Below are 21,847 nucleotides of genomic sequence, written 5' to 3'. Positions count from 1 at the left end.
GCGGTTGTTAAGTGAATGGAGACCGCTGTCCATTTTCACCTCCCTGATTATCGCAGCCAGGATTCAAACTGGTGATCCTAAAGTGCTGGCTCTTCTGCTGCGAGCTGTAACCACCTGATCATTTTGATGAGACAGTGAGCGGCTGAATATACTGCATACTGTGAAATCTAACCTTTAAGGTTATACTGACACATTCTCAGGGCCATCATAATATGTAAAATTTTAAGATCTGGGAAGTAGTTGGGAGTTATGATGTGTTTTATGATCCCTCTTTCTCCTCGTCTCTCTGCTCTTTTCTCCTGTTATTTTTTGCCCCCTTCTTCTTCTTCTGTCTCCCCCCTCGCACCTACTCAGCCATTGTTACTGATATCATCATAATGCTACCATTCAATGGCAAATTAACAAGTGAAGAATGGAATCAAGTGAGATTGTCACAGGCGATGTTCCAAGAGCTTTACAGCATTGCTCTCTCTGCTCAGCCATGTGCCAACGTGATCCCTGCATGCACAGCAGAAATGATGAGGGGTGTGCAAACACGTCGAATCCTCCCAGGATGCATGTTGAATACTGTCAGACAGAACAGGTGCCAGTGAGCAGACAGGGAAGTGTGTTTCTGACCTGATAATGTGGGTGAAAGCGGTAATTTCTTTCTGCACTGCTTTGGTTAGGAAGCCTTTTAAGGTTATGACTTGTAGTCATAAAGTGGTGAATAGGAATTGGATGAAAGGTGTTAAAGATTAACAAGACAAGGGCCACACGGGTCAATTAGGGTAAAATAAAGCAGGCAGGAAATGAATAAAAGAGAGTCAATGAAAGTGAAAGACACTTCTGTGAATGTGGGGTGGTATTTTCATGGGGTGGTTTCAAAGAGAAATATTCAGCAACCTGATAGTAACATTTTTTATAGAGTGCACAGCACATATTCATCACCACTGGCCTTTTCCATAGATGCAATAATGTGATTTTAATGCGTGTTGCACTGAAATGCATCTCCTCACTGATGAAAGTGAATTGAAAAGCACACCTTAGGTTTATTGAATCAGCTGAACCTTGATTACACTTTTTTAAATAGAGAAACGTCGGTAGAGCGTCTTCTAATAATCTGACTTTAATAAAGAAACAAAATCCAGCCGTGATCTAAAATGACTCCCAAGCCCCATTTCTGTGTCAACAAGTTTTACTTGGCATTCATTCTTTCCTCTGACGCTCGCCTCTTCCAGCCCTCTCTCCATCCTCCCCCTCCTCCTGCTACTCCTCCTCTTTTCAGGCTTTGTTGTGCTTTATTTTTTCTCTCCTCCCTTGTTTTTGGGGTTGCTCTCTGTGATGTTAGGGTGGCGAATGTCTGCGAGCACGCTCGGTTCCTTGGCAAATAAAAGGTGGGGGTGTACGGTTGCCAATCAAGGCCTACTCCTTCTCTTTATTCCTCCAGGGTTTGTCTTAGGAACAGCTCTCAGAAGCAAAACTCAAACAGAGGGAATGAATAATTAGCCTCCCAATTTTTCCCTTGAATCGGGAACTAGGTCGCCGGCTGACACATGTCTCAATAGGGAACAACTTCGCTGAAAGAGGGAGACCTATGGAGGTTATAAGAGCCCCCCTAAAGGAATACTGCTTCACCTACTGAGAGGGACACACAGAGTCAGAGAGGCAGCGAGAAGACATAAGCATTTGCCCTTTTTTTTCCTGTCTGGCTTTGGCTGGTGAAAAAGTGAGTCACATGTGGAAAGCGGCAATTCCATGATAGCGAGAAAAAAAAAGAAGAAAACATGAGCGAGAGAAAAGAGGGGAGGAGGGGCGGGAAGACGAAGAAGAAGAGGGAGGGGGTGGGACAGGGGAGAGATACATGTAGTGAAGAGAGGGAGGGAGAAAGGGAGGGGAGTGTGCGTATGACGGGAATTCATGCTTCAAAAGAAGAAGAAAAAAAGTGGTTTGTTTGGAGGGAGAGAAGAACATCTGCGATTTCTCTTTGGGCAGTTAGATATGCAGTCGGTTTGTTGTTCTGCACATGTTTCCTTTTTGGTTCCTTATTTGCAATCCTGCCAGCAAAAAAAACCCAACATACACTTATTTTTCAAAATTGGTCACTTCACACCTCCTGTTCACATCCTTCTCATCTCGAAATCTGTGAGAGAGGATCAGTCTGTTCTTCGGCTATGACTGTGTTCTGACTGGATGGACACACTATTCTGTCACAGATTGACTTCAAGAAAAGTGGCGCTTGTGGGGGGAGAAAACTTTTCCCTCTGACTTTTCCTGGACAGACGGGGGCAGATGTACGCGGAGAGAGGAGGGGAAAGTGAGCTAGGGAGCAAGGAATGAAGGAAGCAGACTGAGCACTGAGGAAAAAATTGCCTCAGTCATGTTTACTTGTCTGTAAATTTTGTGGGGCAAGGAAGGAGAATCTCTGATTTCCTTCCCGCCTCCTCTTCTTCTCTCCACCCCCTTGTGGGTTGTCAGGGCGTGGTGGCCTGTGACCTCCTGACCCTGCACCGTGTCTGTGTGTGTGTGAGAGAGAGAGAGGGAGAAAGAGAGATGAGATGGCAGGGGTGAAGTTTCCCAGCTGCACCAAGGAGGGGTGGGGGGTGTACGTTTTTTCCTTTGCAAGCTTTCGGTTTTGAAAGAAAAGCCACAAACTGAAAGAATGAGAGCTTTGTGTGTGTTTGTGTGTGTGTGAGAGAGTGACACAGAAAGAGATGGAGGGACTAAAAAGAGGGACGGAGAGAAAGAGAGTAGGAGTGTAGAAGAAGAAGAAGACTTAGAAAGAAGAGAGGCCGCGAGGGAATTAGGAAGTGAAGGGAATCTGTGTAAGTGTGGTGAAAATAGTGAAAAAGTTTAGGGGTGGGGCAAACTGCGAGATGGAGGGTGGAGGGAAGAACGTAGGTGGGAGAGTATGACATTTCTATTTTAGCATTCAAGAAGATCAACACTCGGGTGCTAATATAGAACACAGGTTTACAGGGATCCCTAAAAACAAACAGACTGTGTTTATGTATCTTCCTCCTGTAGTTTTCCTCTGCTGCTGCCGTGTTTCAGATTTACGTTAAAAAGAAGGAGCCATGTTTCTGAATCTTTTGGGGGAGGATTTGGAACCACAGTAAACAGAAATGTGTTGCTAACCAGAGTCGCTCTGCTCCGACTTTGATATGTCTGCACATGTGGAAGACCAGTGTTTGAGATAGGCGTACTGTATAGATCGTGGGCTGATATTAATGTTGCCTCAGGTTATACACTTCCATAGCACATTTACATTCCAAGTGCAAACACATTTTATTTATTTATCATGCTCACGATAAGCTATGTGCAATACAAACTTAAAAACATACTGATAGTGAGGGACTGAGAGTGGGTCAGCCTAAAGCACCCTTCTGTAAGATACAATAATAAGATAATAAACTGTTCGGGCAAAAATTCATTTTATTTGGTTTGAAACATATATCTGTTTAGATTATTATCATTATTATTTAATTTATTATTAAAAATTAAAAAATATTATTGTTATTATTATTATTAATAATAATACTAATAATAATAACATATTTAACATAGTAATACTGCACTTACAAGTCATAAGAAAAAGAGAAAAAAATAATATAAATAAAAAAATATATAAAATAAATAGTTAAATAATAATATAATAGTAAAAATCATCATCATCATCATAAATTAAATAATAAAAATGATAAATAGTTAAGAAAAAGAAAAAAGGGAAAAGAATACAAATAGTCTCTTAAAATAATCTCTTTTTTTGTGTCAGATTTTAAAGCCCTTTAAAGCAAATTTGTATTTTTTTATTATCGGCTAAATAAATAAAATTGACTTATATTATGTGATGCTATGCAGCATTGGCTAAGTATTCACTATTTTTCCAAGTAACTGTTAAAGGACATGGCAAAAAACATCTGGAACAAAAGAATATTTTGGGCTAAAAAACAGGAGCAGACACAAAAAAACATGTTTTGTCTATATAGATAGACTGGGACAGCACATCTTATTTCAGTCTGACTTTAAGATTTAGCTTCAGGACACATGTATTATGATGTGCAGACTAAATCCAAATGTGTTGAACACCAAAGATGACTCAAACGTGAAGCTATATATACATATATTTTTAAATAAATGATCGAGGATTAAATGGAATGAATACTGTTGTTGTTTCCTTCCATCCTCCCGTCTGAAGACGAGCCAGCTGCCTTTGATATCTGCAGTTTGTGAGGCCCCTCAGCCGGCATCAAGTGACTACAACGGCCAAATTGATTTTCTCCCCTGGTGTTTTTATCAGCAGCATAGAAATGCTGATTTTGTGTTGCAGGACCAACACAATCAATCTCTCCACAATAGCCAGCTATTCTCCTATAGGGACCTCAGCTGTTTGTAAGAACAATTAGCAATCGTGGAAATATTGTCTGATACTGAAAGCCTGCAGATGTAGACACTTAGAAATGTCTTCAGTCACATCTGTCAGTGTGCGCTGTGTTTAACAGACTGCTCTTAAACAGGCCAGAAGAGAGAATACACTTGTTATTATTCAGTGAACGTTTACCTTTTAGATACTGTTTGTACTTATGCATCCCTAGCAGTCCACTGTTGTAACCAGTTGGGATTAAAATCACTGCTTGGTGATGCCACTGAAATAAATTCCCACAGTCTCTCCACAATGGGCCGTTCTTTCATCATCAGTATCTGTTTATCCTTAATCCTCTACGACCACATCTCCGGCTCAAATGGCAGTAGTCTGAAGGACTTTGTCATAAAAACTCGGATAATGAGACCTTTTGAGGCCAAAAGCAGAAATGATCATTTCTGAGCTTGAAGCAAGATTCCCACACAACCCTGTGGAAACGGTACTTTTGGTTTGTTTGTCTTTTTGCTTTTTGGATGACACACATTTTCAGCAGTACTTGGTAGACTTAAATTATACAAACAGAATTAGGTACAAAATGATATATACAAGCTCAAGTGTGACTCAGTAAGAAAGACAGTATGGATGAAAGTGAATCAACAATCAGTTCTTACTGATCTGATGTGTTGAACATTATGTTCCTACAGCAGTAATGCCGGACTCCACTCAAATTTGACTGGTTTGAATTATGACCACACAATGCAGCATCACTACTTTGTTCTGTTAAATTATTGTCTTTAAAGGGTCCCTGTCTAAGTGACTAATGGGAACAACAGTTTGGGTTTGGGTGACATAAACCCGTAAGGGCTTGTGTCCACATGGCATCTTTCTTCAGCAGGAAAGCAGTGGCAGGGTGTTGGGAAGCGTTTCATCCCAGTGCTTCATAAAAATGCTCCCAATGTTTTTCTTAATTGAAAATGACATATGATCCTATGACAACAATATTTTAGCTATACATTAGCTAGGTAGCTAACGTAATGCTGCTGTAGCCGTCTCGCTACCCCCGTGAGTTCCCCAGCACAGACGCACAGATTCAGCACTACGTCTATATGCAATACTTTTATTGACTACTGCCCAGCACACAATAACAAATTCAGTCCTCAACATGTGCCTATGGCTGCCCGGCTCATGTCTCCCAGTCCATTCAGTTTTAAACCAAAAACACAGGCAGTGTCCTTCTCCTTGGTCTGGGCCTCAGTCTCCCGAGGGCCAGCACACTACCGTGTGACAAAGGGAAGAATGTTATCAGAACAAACCAGCAGCAGCTGTGTCAATCAACTCACCTGGTACAGAGTGGTCGCACAAAAAAGGTGGAGCGCTCTGAAAAAGGACGCTGGGCTTGGCTCTTTTTTACTAGGTGGCTGTAAAGATGCTGGTGATGAGAAAAAAACATGGTGGACACAGTTAGATGTGAAAATATGCTGGCTCTGAACACACTTAAAATGACTATTAAAAAGGAGCCTGGTGGGATTGGTGATGGTGATTTTTGGGGCTGTTTCTGGTTAAACGAAAGGATCTCACCATTTAACAAAAAGGTCTATCTCTGTAGGGGTCCTTTCCTTTCCATAATATCATCAGAATAATGATCTCAGCCTCTCAGTGGCAAAACAAACACTTTTACTGGATGTAAATGGAGGGTGTGGCTGAGCCCCGAGTGGTTACATTACAGCCTGCTTCACAGCTGCCAGCTGCAGCGCTCTCTCTCAATACTGGACCAATTTCAAAAATTGTTATTCCTATTAATCACCTAGACATAAAAACATGGGAAATAGCTTCCTGTTGGAAAAATACAGAAGTTACCCTTTAAATTTCTGCAGCTTCCTCATCAATTAAGCCTCTATGTGACTACTGTGACACATTAAAGACATATTTGATGATTGGCTGTTTTTTAATTGCTCTCTGCAGTGCTATGCGAGACTCCACTGAAAAATGTATCCAATAAGTGTTGTAAGGACCAGACTAGGGACCGCCGCAGACACTGGCATGAATGAACTGCAGCCTGGAGAGAGAGGAGGGCTCTCCATCTCTCGCTCATCCTTCAGAGAGAGAGCCTCGCTGTCAATCTCTCTCTGTCTCTCTCTCCTCTCCCCCTCTAGTGGCAGTTAGGGAGCCCTGTGGAGTCCCGCTAAGCCTCTCAATAGCTGCCCTGCCTCCCACCTCGAGGCCCATTCACTTCTAATGAGGTGCTCAAGTGTCTGTGGCTTAACATGAGGGTCAACACCACCAGAAATGGGCCCTTTTACAACGTTATAGCTCCACCGCTCTGGCAAAAGTGATTAATGATATCATGCTCTTATATTTTAATCTGCTAGTGTTTCATTTTAATGTGCATCAGTAAAATGCTTGTTATTTTTTCATGCACCAGACAGTTTCTTCATTAATATAAATTGTGTTTCTCTATAGCTTGCTTACATAATATCATACTGACATTATTCAGTATATTCACATATACTTAAATCCTCAGGCGGCAGTTCAAAAGATAAACTATTTTCTTTTAGCGCTGTAATTTGCTAGATATTTGGCTTGTGCATGTCGCAGCACTACGAGCTGCTTGACACTTGACACATTATTTTGACAGCTGAATGAATGGGAATTCACAGGAAGCGTCACTTCACTCTACCTGAGCAACACTCAAAATATCAAGGTCTAAACAGACATCCTGCACTTGAGATTGTGTTGCAGACAAACAAACAAAAGCCACTTTTAGTTGCAGTAACTCTCCAGTCTCGTACTTCACAACAGCTTCCTCTGGAACGACGAGTCAAACGCGTGGTTTTTGATCATTTGTCTGTAACCTCCCCTGCTGTGATGCTTTGGCGCAAACTGAGGCCATGTGGTTATACTGCTGGAGAAAATGATGTGAGCCCACCTTCCTTTAATTACACAGGCAGAGTTCAGTGTCAGGTTGATCTAAAAAGTAAGAAGAAAAGAGGGGAGGTGTCAAGGTTTCAGGTCCATTTCCTTTTGCTGGCTTTTAATATTTTCAAGCAATATAGTTCTTTTGAATTGGCGTCACTGGTTTTCTGCTGTGCAACTTGAGTATCTGTGTGTGTATTCATCCCTATATTTAACTCTACATTTGTCTTCGACACTTTGTCTTCAGTCAGCATCTAAAGGAAGAAGGATGTTCTGCATTTCCGAGTGCTACCATATGACTCAGTCTTGTGGTTAATCAGTTGTCTGCTTGTTGTTCTCTCATACGCCAAGTTTCCATTCAAATGTGCTGCAAATTTCTTGTGAATTTCCACAAAATAAGGAAAAGAAAATGCACGTTTACATCCACTTCTGTTATGTCATTTTCAGGAGATGGGTGCATCGAGATAAACAGTTGGTGTCAGTTAGTCTCCAGTTAGGTGCCATCAAACCGTTGCAGAGGAAGAGGGCACAATGGGGTGACATTAGCGTTGGTCAAATCTACCCAACAATGGAAAATGTGACGAGAATATTGCATGAATTTGAGTTACTATCTCCTCAAAGATGCTTTTATCTGCATCGTGTTTTTATTGATGCAACAACTTTCCATTGCTGTTTAGGTGTAAAAAGTTGGTTGCAATATTTTGACTATTTTTCTCCACATTCTTTTTATGCTCATAAAAAGAAGCGGATTGAAATGCAGTTCCCAAGCAAATGTGAAGAGAAGGGTGTGCGTCACAGTTTCCCAGTGAAAAAGCTTAAATTCCAGGTGTCAGTGGACCCAAGACACATAGATAACGCCATCATACAGACCACCACTGTAGTTTCTCCGAAACATCTGCTTACATTATTGGCAAACTGTAAATTCAAGTCATCCTCGCCACATTCAACCAAGTAAATAGAAACAAACAGTGGCTGTTACTTCCTGTGTATTCAGACAAACAGGATTCATTCTGAGAGGAAACGGCAGAGTGTCAAAGCAAAGTCAGGACAAGACGATGAACTCGTGCTGCACTTTGAGAGCCGTAAAACTCAAAATGTCAAAGTAATACTCATTATACTAATACCTTAGGCTAATAATTATCTTATGGGTTAAAGGTTACATGGGCTGCAAATAAACCCACAATGATTGAGGTTCAGACACTTGGCACATGCACATTAGCTTGAAGAAATACATTTTGGGAAACAAGCTTTATTTTACTGTCTTGATCAATATTAATTTGATCCTCTGATGCTTACAGAGATTCCTGTCTTTCCTATTCCCTTTATGTTAAGTTCTTATGCCTCTGGGCCGGCAACAGCGACTGTCCATCCATTCTTGTGATCATGACCTCTCAGTAACACCTTGAGGGAATTTCTTCAACTTTGCCACAAACGTCCACTTGCACTCAAAGATGAACTGATTAGATCTTGGTGATCAAAATCAGCTCTACTGTGACATCATAATGTTCTGCAAAAACACTCTTCCGGCCATTATTCAAAGTCGTAACGCAGGAGCAGATAAGGAGATATTTGGTCAGATACTGAATCGGTGACACTAATCTTGGGTGTCCACTTTGAAACTGAGCTGATTGTGTAGATCTTCCGTGCGTCCGGGTTTAAGATGTGTGTGAAGCATCTCATCTTGGCAGCTACATCCATATTTGAAGAGTCTACTGTCATAACTACAGCTTTATTGGCCAGGCACGTGAACACATAAGGAATGTGATTCTTGTTTTTTGTTTCTCACACTCACACTAATAGACATACAGTAGAACAGGAATACAACTGCTTAACAAAGTCAAGTCAAATCAGGTTTATATGTATGTATATGTACATATCCCTATGTCCCTCTGTCGTCACACCATGTGATGAAGCTCTCTATCAGTCCTCTGTGCTCGCTTGTAAGAATAGTCTATGAAGTGAAGACAGCATGTTTTTCACTGTAAATTACTCACTTGAATCATACAAGTCAATATATTGATTACTTTTTGCCATATAATACATTTAAAACCTGTAATTAAATTCCTTCAAAGTTGTCACAGTGTATGAGTCAGGACAGAAATGGATGAACTGCAACTTGACGTGTTGGCAGAGGCATAAATTTTGAGGTAGTTAGCTAGTTATTTTTAATGCTGTAATGAAATCCGAGAGGCCAGTTGTGTTCACGTGAGACCGCAGAGACAAAATGTGTTTCCACGACAATGTGTGCAAAACAATTCAGACACCACATTCCATTCATTTATTTATTTCCCAGCGACTTATGGGAAAACACTTGGCACTTAGCATCCATCCGTCCACACCATCCCAAACATCAGAAGATTTGTGTGTATGTGTGTGTGTGTGTGTGTTCTGGGTTGAATGAGCTAAGTGACTCAAATTACGTAAGATTGTGGGATAATTCTGCCGACCTTTCTCTGCACAGTTGTCTCTTTTTTGAGTGTCAGGGTTGGCGAGATGCCAGCACGCAACACACACCAACACACTCCTTCCTCACTGTCAGCATCGTACAGAGCAGATTTTTATTTCCATACCTCTTTCTGTCATGACTTTTCAGCCATCTTTCTGTGTCGTGCAGACCTCGTTTCTTCCTTCTTTGTTCTATTTTTGTTGTACTTTGTTTCTATTTCTGTTTTTGCCTCTTTTTCACACCAACTATCCCTTTGTATCCTTCCTCTGTATCTTTCCTCGACAACACCATGCAGCCCAAACCTCTGAATTCACACACGTGCGTTTTTATAGCAGGTTATATTAGAGACTAATCTCATTTTGCTTTTGGTGTTGGTATTATAGCCCCACTTGTATCCTCCCCAATCACTCTAATTACACCATTGACTCTGCATTAATACAGTAAATACCCTGTAAATTATAAATTACACTGTCAACATGCTCTTACTAATGAATCACACACAGTATCACTCCAAATCAGTGCTGGACTGACTGGTGAGCTGCTAAATAAATGAAGGAGCTTAAGTGTCATGTCTGTTTACCAAATTAATTATAAACAAAGAGCTGACAAACCTGGAAACATTTACAGAAGAAGAAAGAAGAAATTAAATTTAAACATATGCCTACAGTACAGTGATACATTCTGCCTGTCTCGTTGGCTCTGGGAGTGAAATTTGAGCTGTAAGCAGCTGGTGTTTTCTAGTGTTAACATGGTGCATTTAGTGATTCTTCTTTGTTGTTTTCAATTATTTATTTCCCTCTTTATTTCCTGCATGCCCCTGATGATTGCCTCCCCCTTTTGAGTGTCTAAAATGTGCAGCTTTGTCTGTGAAACAGATCCCTGTTTGCACAAGGAGAGGCTGCCTCCTCAGAGAATTACACCTAGTCACTTTATACCTTTATCTCTCTGTCTCTCTGTGTATATCTTATTTTCCATCTCCGGTTAATCTTGCTATTTTACACAAGCAGACACACGTACAGTAACACTTAGACTCTATGTCCTCTACTCATTAGTATGCCTTGTGCATGCCAGCAGTAAGAGATGCTTTAGGCTCCTCGTATTCACACCAGGTCATTGCTGGCAGCAGTGTGACATGCTGTGTAGCAATAATAGCAGAACCCTTGTGAATAAACCACAATCTGCGTAACTTAAAGTTGTGACATGATGTACTCTGTACATATTGTTACGTCTGCAAATTCAGATTTGTTCTGCAGACCTCAGCTTGGCGCACAGTGAGATGTAAGCCTCCTACAGCATGTGCTCACAGCGTTCCTGTTTGTGCTCTTAGTTTTTTTTTTTTTTTTTTGTCTAACGTTCAAGTCAAATCCCCCCATCGTCCGAGCCAGCGATATAAAACAAGGTGAATTTGGTGTGCGAAGAAGTAACGAGGGGAAGTTGTGTAAGGGAATATTGAGAGCTGCTGTGTTGACATGGCCTGGGTGGGTGCCAGCCACCCGTTCTTACCCTCCACTTTGACCTCAGCTCAGGAGAGGTGGGGCTTTTCTGGCTGCAACTTGATTCCTCCAGTCCAAGCGGTGCTGTAACGGGGGTGAAAGAGACGACCAAACACGTTTCTATTCAGCGAATACTCAGACGGAAAATTAGATATGTCACCAAATGCTCTATCAGCAGGCGTTTGCTGTTGTTTTTGTGTGCTTGTGTTTATATGAATACGTGCACCCATGGCACAACACTCACACCCTGGTCCCTTCTCTTGCCTCTCAGCCTGACTCACTCCCACAGCTATGCAAGCAACTCCAGCTCAGTCACCTAATTGATTCCAGATTTTCCCCTCATCTCTTCGCTCGCTCGCTGCCTCCTCCTCCTCCTCCTCCTCCTCCTCCTCCTCGCTGTCACTGCTGCCCCTTGTTCTGTCCATCTTTCTGGGCTTTCTGGGTCTCAGTGCCTGCCATGTGTGCATTCAGCTTTTTTGCTACTGCGTATTATGTACTTAAGAATGTAAATAATATGAAGTGTGCTTATGTATGAGTTCCTCTTTGTAGTCCCTCACCTTTTTTCCTCTTAACATAATTTTCGGTACATGTCAAGTCAAGTTATTTTGTAAAATTTGATGCAAAATCCCATCATTATTAAACTACGCCATCATCCGGTGAGATGACTCGATAAGAAAGCTGGTACAAGTTGCAGCTGAAGGGGAACTAACCAGATTTGATAAGAAGGCTGCCAGCATTCAGAATTTTAACCAGAAGTTGTAAATCTAACTTGTGTTCGGGCTAAAATGTGTAATTCAAAAGCAGGCAGAGTTTCCTGTTTACTGCCCTCTGGGTTGTGCAGAGTGGTGGTGGATGTGCTCTGTTGTGTTGAGCGGACAGGTGTCTCTGAAAAGTTTAGGGATCGGTGTCACTGCAGCATGGGAATGTGTGGGTGACAGTCACATGTACAGGACTGTTTGCTGTTTAATGATCTGAGGAGCTGATAGAAATAAGGTGAGAGAGTGAGAAAGGAAAAAATGTCCCGTCGTGACCTTTCATCTCAGAGCCTTTAACATTTCATGCATTATGTACAAGCGTATGAAATTCATTCTTTCTTGAGAACATATTTAACCGTGTTTGTGTAGTATACAGTCAGGCAGTGGAGACTCTGCATGGACATGGCTAAGCATACAGATCAGTATGTACAATTTGAACAGTATGGCCAATGGTACAGGGTTGTACAAATAAACTGTATTTACATACCATTAGATAAGAGGCACAGTCAGATGCCATGTCCTTATGCCACTGGTGTCAGATGCCACTGGATGTTTAATTGACCTCGCCTGATCCTGTAACTTGTTTGTTCATAATCTCCCACATCAGCCAGCTCCATGCTCATGTGACTGAAAACAGACAAACACAGGAGCAATAACATAAAACCCAGGCCTGTAGATTTAAAGCCCTCAACCACTAAACACAAACCCCTTTCATGCAGTGTGTTCCTGAAATGTTCTGGATCATTTCCTGCATGAGGTCAAGTGTGAATGGGAGCAGCGCAAAGCAGTGATATTCAACTTATAGCCTTCGGGCCTAGTCTGACCCATGATTGGGTTCCAGGTGGCCTGTTGAGATGAAGTTATTCATCAGATTGAATTTTTAAAAAGCTTCAGAATAGTTTGTTGATAAAAACAGGAAGGATACCCCAGACTCTCTGCCCTCTGATACTAGAAAACCCCTGTGTGCTCCTGACCTGTGTGGGGCTACTGCGACTAGATTTGCCTCTTGGAAAAGATGAGCGAGGACAGCAAATGTTGAAAGCGTGAAAACAGGCAACTTATTCTTCTATATATGCAGATGATTAACCCCTAACGTTTGCTTATTAATTGGCCTCTTATCATTTACCAAAGTGGTCCCCGGGCAAGGCAAGTTGAGCATCCCTAACGTAAAGGGTTACAGCCGTCTGATAAAAGAATTAGCTGATGCCGTATTTGAATTCTTGACTTGTGTAGGCAGTGTTAACACCAGTGCTTTTGCATGTGGTTTGATAGCTAATAAGCAAAACAAGTTTTGTTTGCATTGGCACTGGACAAAAAATTTCCTTGCATGCCATGTTCCTGGAAAATCATCTTCCACTGTGTACATGTACATCCGGCCTTGCCCTGTCTTCCTCTTTTTCTGTTGAGTCTAACGGCGGTTGGCATCCAAACTGTTGCATTACTGCCATCTAGTGAACTGTCCCTTGCCCCACCTATTACCATGGCATGTGTAAAAAGGCGCGAGACAGCAGTGCTCCTGAATGTAGTGCACTTGTGAGTCGTGAGAATCACTAGCAGTGCCTAGAAGGTTGTCTCGGTAATTTACTGGGAACTGTGTAAAAGAAGCTATAGAAATGGAACATAATAGTTCACAGGTTAATCAACAGCTGCTGAAGAGCTAGCTCCTGAGCTCAAAACTCACTGCTGTTTATATAAAGCACTTAAAGTGTCTTAAATTGATGCTAAAGAGAAATTGCCAAAGTTGAACAAACGGCAGAGCTTTGAGTAAAAGCTACTTTGATCTTCTAGTCGCTCAATAATTAGTTTGTCTAATGGACGGAGACTGTAGTAAGTTCCAAGGAAATGTACGTCTGATGACAAACATATTTTTCAACACAGATGTTAAAGCATTCATATTCAGTTATGGTAGCAATTATGGCGTAATGGGGCCTTGCTTTGCCCCAGAGGATAATAAACAGTGTTACAGTTTGGATTTCATCAGCAGAAAAATGTTTTTATTTTTTGGTATGTGGGATGATGTAACCAGTCGGCTGTATGGAGCTCAGGTCAGCTCTCCCCTGTACTCATACTTGTGCCAGCATGACTTCAGAGGTGATCGTTGATGTATCTTCAAGTGTTTCAGTCTATTGGTCGAATGTAGGCAGAGACACTGCTGTAAATTCATGTGTCCACAACAAAGGACAACGATTGATGATTAGACTCCGTAGACATGAAGCATTTTAATGATGTAACAGGCCCCTGAAGATGGGAATATAGACAGATATGATGATGTCAAAATTGTGAATGAAAGGAACTCTTGCAAGATCCTTCACACCGTATTTCTGGGTTAAAATAAGTCCCTTTCCACCAAAGGATTCAGGATCTGATGAACTTTAAAGCAAGCGATCTGCAGGAGCTTCAGAGATTCAACACTCTCATGTTTGCCTGCCACATTTCAAACAAGAACGACGGCCAAAGAACCCAAATTGGAAGCAGATTTTGTCAAGTGGAAATGGAGGTAAAGTTCCTGAATAATAAAGGTTCTCCTAACATCCTGGTTCCTAGCCAAGCTTCCTGCAGTGGAAAACGGGCTGTGCTGTCAATGTGTTTTTGTTCCCCGTCTCTACATGAATGAATTTAGAGTATATCCATTTTCTGTTTTGTGTTGAGAGCTGTGTAGCTCAGCTGGCCGAGCTGCATTAACTGTGGCTCAGTGCCAGGGTAATACAGCATATTATTGCCATATTAACAGCCAGCACAAAGACAGTGGACTGCTATAAGTAATCCCCTCTGGGCTTCTTGGGCCTCCTTATGCACTTTAGTTTTTGTTATTCTGATGTCCATGTGAGCGTTGCGCAGGTAATTGGTCTGTTTTGCTCATATCACACACAAATACCTTCCCTCGGTGGGAGTTTACCTTCTTATGTGGAGAATGCAACTGAGTCAAAAGATGCAAAAATTAAAAACCTGCAGAGTTTGATCGACTTGTGAATCAATATTGATGACTTTACAGTTGCTTTTCTTTGTGCTGATCAAAAGCTAACAGGCCCGCTCTCTGTTTCTGTAACAGTCAGCTTTTATGGCCTTTTAATTTTCTTTGGCCGCAGATTTAAACTTCATCCAGCACCTCAAGGTGTTGACAAACCACTTACAGCCCACTCATGTCAGATAGTGTCATAAAAAATGTGGTGTGAGCTTTACAGGAAGCTCACACATTTACAGACGTGTGTCCGATATCTCTCACAGCGTTTGCGTTACATTATAAACCCACTCGTATATGCTGAGGGTTCACACGTGCTCCTGCTCGTAGGATTTGTGATTTGGTAAAACCCTGAAAGTGCAGCCAACTCACAGGAAGAAATATGAATTCATTTTTACCTGGTGATTTTAATACTTTTAGTTATATTTGAAGATATGGCATTGAGATAATGTTCTGATAATTATCACAGTTTTGATTTCATCCTTAACACCCACGTCCACAGACTTCACATCATATCATATCATCATCCTTATCTAGGGCTGCAACTAATGATTATTTTCATTGTTGATTAATCAGTTGATTATTTTTTAAATTTATTGATTCGTGTTTTGGTCTATAAAATGTTAGAAAAAGGTGAAAAATGTTGATCAGTGTTTCCCAAAGCCGAGATGACGTCTTGTTTTGTCCATAACTCCAAAATATTCAGTGTACTGTCATAGAGGAGGAAGGAAACCAGAAAATATTCACATTTAAAAAGCTTGAATCAGAGATTTTTTTTAGTTTTTCCTCCTAAAACATTACTTAAACCACTTAATCGATTATCAGATTTATTTATTTTAGTAGCTCACTCCTTATCCGTCTTTCCTTGTGTGTCTTTCTGTTTCCCTCCGGCCATCTCTGCAGCCTTGTAATCTCTCTCTTTCTCTTTTATGAGTAAAAATACAAAAGCATACTAAGATTTGTTGCTATGCACAAGCTCCACATGCACCACACACACACACACACACACACACACACACACACATGCATACACACTCACACAGCAAACAGAGACCAACCTCTGCTCAAACATGCAGCAGGGCAGCTAATTAGTAAAGTGGCAGTGGGGTTTTGTCTGAAATCACACACACATACACACAGTGTTACACACATACACACACACATTTCCCAGTGAGAGCTCATAGTCTGCACACTGCAGAGACACCACTGGACGCCAATACTGCTGCTGCTATTGATCCAAGACAAATGAATGAATGAGGGGAGAGAGAGAGGAGGAAGGAAATGTGTGGAGAGGGGTCATCGTGTTCGAGACAGAGTGTTGTCACACCTTAACTCCCGCCTTCGCCCCCCCGCAGATCAATACCATCTTTTGTGTTTGTTAGCACGGTATTGTAGTGGTGAGTGGTCACTCCCTCTAGTGGTGTGACACCAACACAGTCAGGGGACACGAAAGAGTGAGGAGAGGAGCTGAACGTGAGACAGGGAGGGTCGAACATGCTGGGAAAAAAGAGAAGGACAAAACAGAGAGAGATGGAAAGATATGGTTAGATAGAGAGAAAGAGAGGTGGAAATATAGAGAGTGGTAGTGGCGACCCAGTTCCATCAATGCTTGTTTGTGTTTGGGGCGGCGCGGCAGTTAAGAGCATCGAGGCACGGGGATGGGGGGAGGAAGGTTGTGAGAAATAAACATGCATTTGTGAGGACGTTACCTCACTGTACACACACATACAGCACTCACACGTGTGAAGTCAGGCCCAGAGCTCGCATGTGCACTAAGGCACTTCGGGAACCAGTTCTCACACACATACTGCATGCATTAAGATGAACACACACGCACACATTCATAACGGTTCTGACAATTTTGGTGCCTGATGTTGCTCTCACTGCTATGTTCATGAATGTGTGGCAAAAATTCACACACGCTGCACTAGTGTTGCAACAGTATGATATTTTCATGGCATGATAACATTCTCAGATAATATCACGGTATACGATTACACAATTATTATCAGTTACAGTGATTTTTTGGTTTATTATAACTGAAACTGGAAATCTGTTTAAAAATGAAAGTATGTTTAAAAAGTCTGACAGGCAATCAGAAGATGCACTGTCCCCAAGACATGGATTAATGAGCTAACCTCTTACTGCACACCTGAAAAATATTACATAATGCAAGAAAAAAACCTTCAACCTTTCAGAAAATTTGGGGTCCCTTTATTAACATTCTGCCTACTTTGGATGCAACACAGGGATGAGACTCTTCCTGAAGCAACCTTGACTTAAACTTTTATGTTAATTTAATTATATAGTCTGTCAAAATCATATAAATGACCAAAAAATGGAGGACCATACGGAGGTGGGTTTGATGCTGAACAACTTTCTTTTCCAACTTTGATCATTTCTGATCCATTTGTGAGTTTAGTAATGTACATTTGTACGCCAAAATGTCCTAAGGGTTAGTTTTAGTACAACCTCTCTGTATATATTTAAGGAATAGTATCCTTATATGTAATTTAGATTTTGTGTCTTTTCATTTTTGGCTTTGGTTTGGTTTGATTTTTGTTTTTGTTTTTTGCCCCTTTTCCTATGTTTTTGGATAAATATCTTTGCCCCTTTCACTTATTTTTAACCTGATGCATTTTCAGAACTGCTTCTGCACTGTAATTTGAGCATCTGTAAATAAAAACAAATATATGCAAAAAAAAAAAAAAAAAGAAAGTCTGTCAGGCGGTAAAGGAGGAAAGAAGATGCCGGCGTGCGTGTGAGATTCTTCGTCCAGTTGTATTTTTATTTCCGATACTGTAGATAAGCAAATGTACACAGTATGATAACCGTCAATTTTTATACCGCGGAATAAGATTTCACTGTACACCTCTACAGCCGTACACACACTGCACTGCACACACACTGTTTTGGACCGTTTGGAATAAACTACCATAAATTTTTTTTAATTTACCTGCCACATCAGCCTCAAACACATCTGTGGCATTTTATTTTGGTATCATTCCACAATACAAACATTGGTGCACATTTTACAGTTTGATAAGGACTCATAATTTCAAAGATTAATTGAAATCAGTAAGAAATTAATAATAAAAAAAAAGGTGAAAATTGGATTATATAAAGCAAAACAGGCTGCTGCTTATCTGCTAATCATTGTTCATAAAATATATATTTTTACCTGCTTATTAGGAGTCTGGTGCATGATCAGTTACTCCATTTGTGTTTCCTCCCATTTTTTTCTTCACTTTCCATCCTTGCAAACAAACATGACTTCTGGCTTAAAATCTGAGTGAAAATCTTTTTTTTTTTTATATGCCTGTGCTTCTTTTAAAAAATATCTGGCTTTTTATCAGTTAAAATCAGTCAAAACCAAAAATGATGAGCTTTCAGTTTAATCTAATTGAGGCTGATTACATCCAGTTCCTTTAAGATCTCTCAGGCATGATGCCGTTCCCTGTAGCTCGGGCTGTGACGGATGATGGATCATGATGCTTTAAAGCCCTATTGCACTTAGCTGTGCATTTAGTGTCTACAGTGCGCTTTTCCCCTGGGCCATCTGTGTTCCTCCTCTGATTAACAGGCAGTAAAAAACTCAAAAACACGGTGTATACAGACCGACTGTTGGTGAAATGACAGTTTGGTGGTGTTTGTGCTTAACACATCCCTACAGAATATCACTCTTTAATGTATCAGATTATTGTTTTATTTCACACCCCATTTTCTGTGTTTAATGTTGGTGTGGGGTTGTGTATGCATGCTGCTGTGGATGCCTGACCTTGTTTGCTTGCAAGAGTGATTTGTCACACCTTGTGTTGATATGGTGCAGTGAGCTGGCTCTCTGACAGCTACAATATAAACAGGAGCATCTAATGCGGATTGCATGTTTTCTCAGGCATCTAAGTATGTGCTGCCGCCGCTGTTGGGATTTGTGAAACACATGGTACCTGCTCTGTTAGGAGCTGGAAAAGTTTGGCTAAATCACTGGGGTTTGTGGTTTGGTTACGTGAACTTTTGGGTGGGAGGATGCAAGGTTTGAGGAGTCAGTGACAATTTTGGAGTTACAGGGGTCAAGAGCCCGCTGTGGAGCCAGTCATGACATGAGTAAATGAAGATGGGTTGTGGAGGATTGGCAGAGTGGGGGAAGAAGAAAAAAGTTGGGGTGGGGGATTTTGAAGAGAGGGAGCGAGAGGGAGATATAGAGACAGTGAGAGCTAATGAGCTGTATTTGCTGGAGACTTGGCATTCTGCTCGTGGTGCTCGCTCTATCTTTCTCCTCTGTAGAGGAGCTGGCTAGAGCGAGCTTCCTGTCTGAGCCCTGAAGCAGGAGTAAATGAGGGGTGGGTGGGTGGGGAGGGGGAAGGTGTGGGGGTGGAGGGGTGTTGGAAGCAATAGAACAGAGGAAGGAGGAGAAGGAGGAGGGTGAGGGGCGGGAGGGACCAGTGTTGAAATTGAATGCCAGGGCGCCATGTTCTCACCGCCAGCGTTTCCATGGTTACAGGGTAATTCTGGCGAGTAAGGAAATTTCATTCACTCTGGTATGAAGAAGAAGAAGAAGAAGAAGAAGAAAAAAACAGGAGCGAAATATCAACAAAGCAACAGAAAAGGAAAAAGGAATACATGCAAAAAAAAAAAAAAGAGGAAAGAGAAAACCTCCACTGGGGTGTATGCCACCCATCCCCCAGGCGATCTGCCTCTGTCTCTCATTCCTTTTTTTCTTGTGTATTTCTGTGATGCTTGGTTTGTTTGCCACCACCCTATAAGCAAACACAACACCCACCCACAATCCTCCAGTTCTTCCAGGAGCCCTGCAGGTATATTGCAAGGAACAAAGAGAAACACTGTTAACTGGCCGCTGTGCGTGTGTGTGTGTGTGTATGCTGGTGTATTCTTTTTGGGAGCAGGGTAATGGGGGGTTGGTGTCAAGGGGTCGGGGGGTTAAAGAAATCAGGAGGGCGCTCAATTGTTCACAACACATTTGACACATGTGAGGCAAAGTGCGGCTGATGTGACCACGCTTTGTCTCAAATTTCACTGAAAAAAAAATGAGGTTGAGATAAAACTCTGTGTGCATGTACAAACCTGAGCACGCAAGCATGTGTGTCAGCCTGCGCAGATACAGCCACACTTTCACTCTCCGGCTAACTGCTGTTGACAACTGCATGGGGTTTGACTGGGCTGTCGCTGCAACCAACCTGACAGCTGTAAAGCCAAGCACCCTCTGCACTCACACACATACACCCACACACACATGGATGTGTATGCACAACTTCATCTTCAGTGTAATTTCTGATATGATGTGCAGGTTTTCTCATCAGCACATGCAGCATGTTTTGACAGAGCGGGCCATAAACACACGCAGTTAAACGCTGAATCATGTGTTGTTTATTATCCTCAAGCTGGTGCGTGCAGATGTTTCGCCTTCACAGAAAATACCATTACTTCTTTTTTTATTTTTATTTTTTATTATCGAGATAATAAAATAGGGAGGTTTATAATTTTATGATTGCTTTCTCCTTTTCTTCCAGTGGCTGAGGAGGGGCTCTGGGAGTGCGGGCTGTCCTACGAGTGCAGGACCCTCCTGTTCAAGGCCATACACAACTTGCTGGAAAGGTAAAAACCATCGTCGTTATCAAGAGGCACTTAATTAGCTGCACAGTGAGAGCTGCCGAGTGATGAACAACATGAAACATTTTACATAACACACACAGTTACATAGCATAAAGTATATAACTTGCAGTGTTAAGCGTGCTTCACAAAAAGTGACTTTAAATTTAAACAAAATTAACTTATTTAATTTTTTTGTTGTACATTTACACATTGTTGTCACTTTACACTTTACTTTAGCATTTTACAAACCTCATATATACACAAAATAAATGGTTTATAACACACTAAAATGCAGTTACAGTGCAAGCAGATATAAGTGTTTATTAATTTAGCTGTCAACAACTATAACTCCCCCTGAGGGCACCCATAATTGGAAGCCAGTGTATAAACAGATATCAAATGACTTTATAGTAAAACAATAATATAAAACATGCCTTATAGTTATAGTTGTAACAGATACTGTACTTTAATATTATAACACCTGACACATTTTACCACTTAAAAAATGTCATATATCTGCATAGAGCTGCATATTAGGGAGGAATAAATTATTTTATGTAGGGCTGCTGTAGTGTTTACACAGATTATAAATGCTAAATAAGGGAGGTTAAGTAAAGGATTTAGAAGCTAAAACTATTATTTATATGATTTTTTTTACTTTGTATAGTAAAGCTGGGCAATATATTGATATTGCATAAATAATGTGACTTGATATTGTCTTAGATTTTAGATGTCATGTGTTATAAGTGTTGCTTTTGAGTGTAATTTTCTGAACTTACAAAACAGTTCTTGATTATTATTTTTTTTTAAACAAGGTATTTTTATTGATTATTCAATATAATGCACAAAGCATCAACAAACCAACGTAAAACCAACAAGGGCAAAAATCAACCCCACCCACCCACCAACCCAGAAACAAACAAGGAAAGCCAGACCAGCGAGAGGAAATAAAAGACAAAAACAAAAACAAAAAAAAAATAATTAAAAAAAAATGTTAAAAAAAAAAAAATATATATATATATATATACATAAATATAGAAAAAGAAATAAATAAAAAAGGAAAAAAGAATAAAGAAAAATTGGAAAGAGAGCGAGAGAAAATAAAATAAAAAAAAGTACAAAAAAAGCCTTGTGTGAGATAAGAAGGGGAATATTACATGTTTCATTAAAAATTTTCAGCTTCCATATTTGCCAAAAATGGTTGCCAGGTGGCAAAAAAGCGTGTCGTTGATCCTTTAATAAAACAACAGATTTTCTCCAATTGTAGATGAGATAAGATCATCGCAATATTAATATTGAGGTATTTGGTCAAAAATACTGTGATATTTA

The 21,847-nt window shown here is 40.8% G+C and overlaps 1 protein-coding gene across 4 annotated transcripts in view; it reads left to right on the top strand.

Annotated features, from left to right (window-relative positions):
• LOC126395454 (mediator of RNA polymerase II transcription subunit 13-like) overlaps positions 1-21,847 on the top strand; it is a 98,835-nt gene that overhangs the window by 36,199 nt on the left and 40,789 nt on the right. For all 4 annotated transcript variants that reach the window (XM_050052935.1, XM_050052934.1, XM_050052933.1 and 1 more), the window contains exon 3: positions 20,437-20,521. In XM_050052935.1, coding sequence (XP_049908892.1) covers positions 20,437-20,521 — 85 coding nt within the window. The remainder of the gene's footprint in view (positions 1-20,436; positions 20,522-21,847) is intronic.

The sequence above is a fragment of the Epinephelus moara genome, chromosome 9 (genome assembly GCF_006386435.1).
Source record: "Epinephelus moara isolate mb chromosome 9, YSFRI_EMoa_1.0, whole genome shotgun sequence".
In the NCBI taxonomy this organism is placed as follows: Eukaryota; Metazoa; Chordata; class Actinopteri; order Perciformes; family Serranidae; genus Epinephelus; species Epinephelus moara.
The sequence above is the reverse complement of the archived record's forward strand: the minus strand, read 5'-3'. Positions and strand labels throughout refer to the sequence as shown.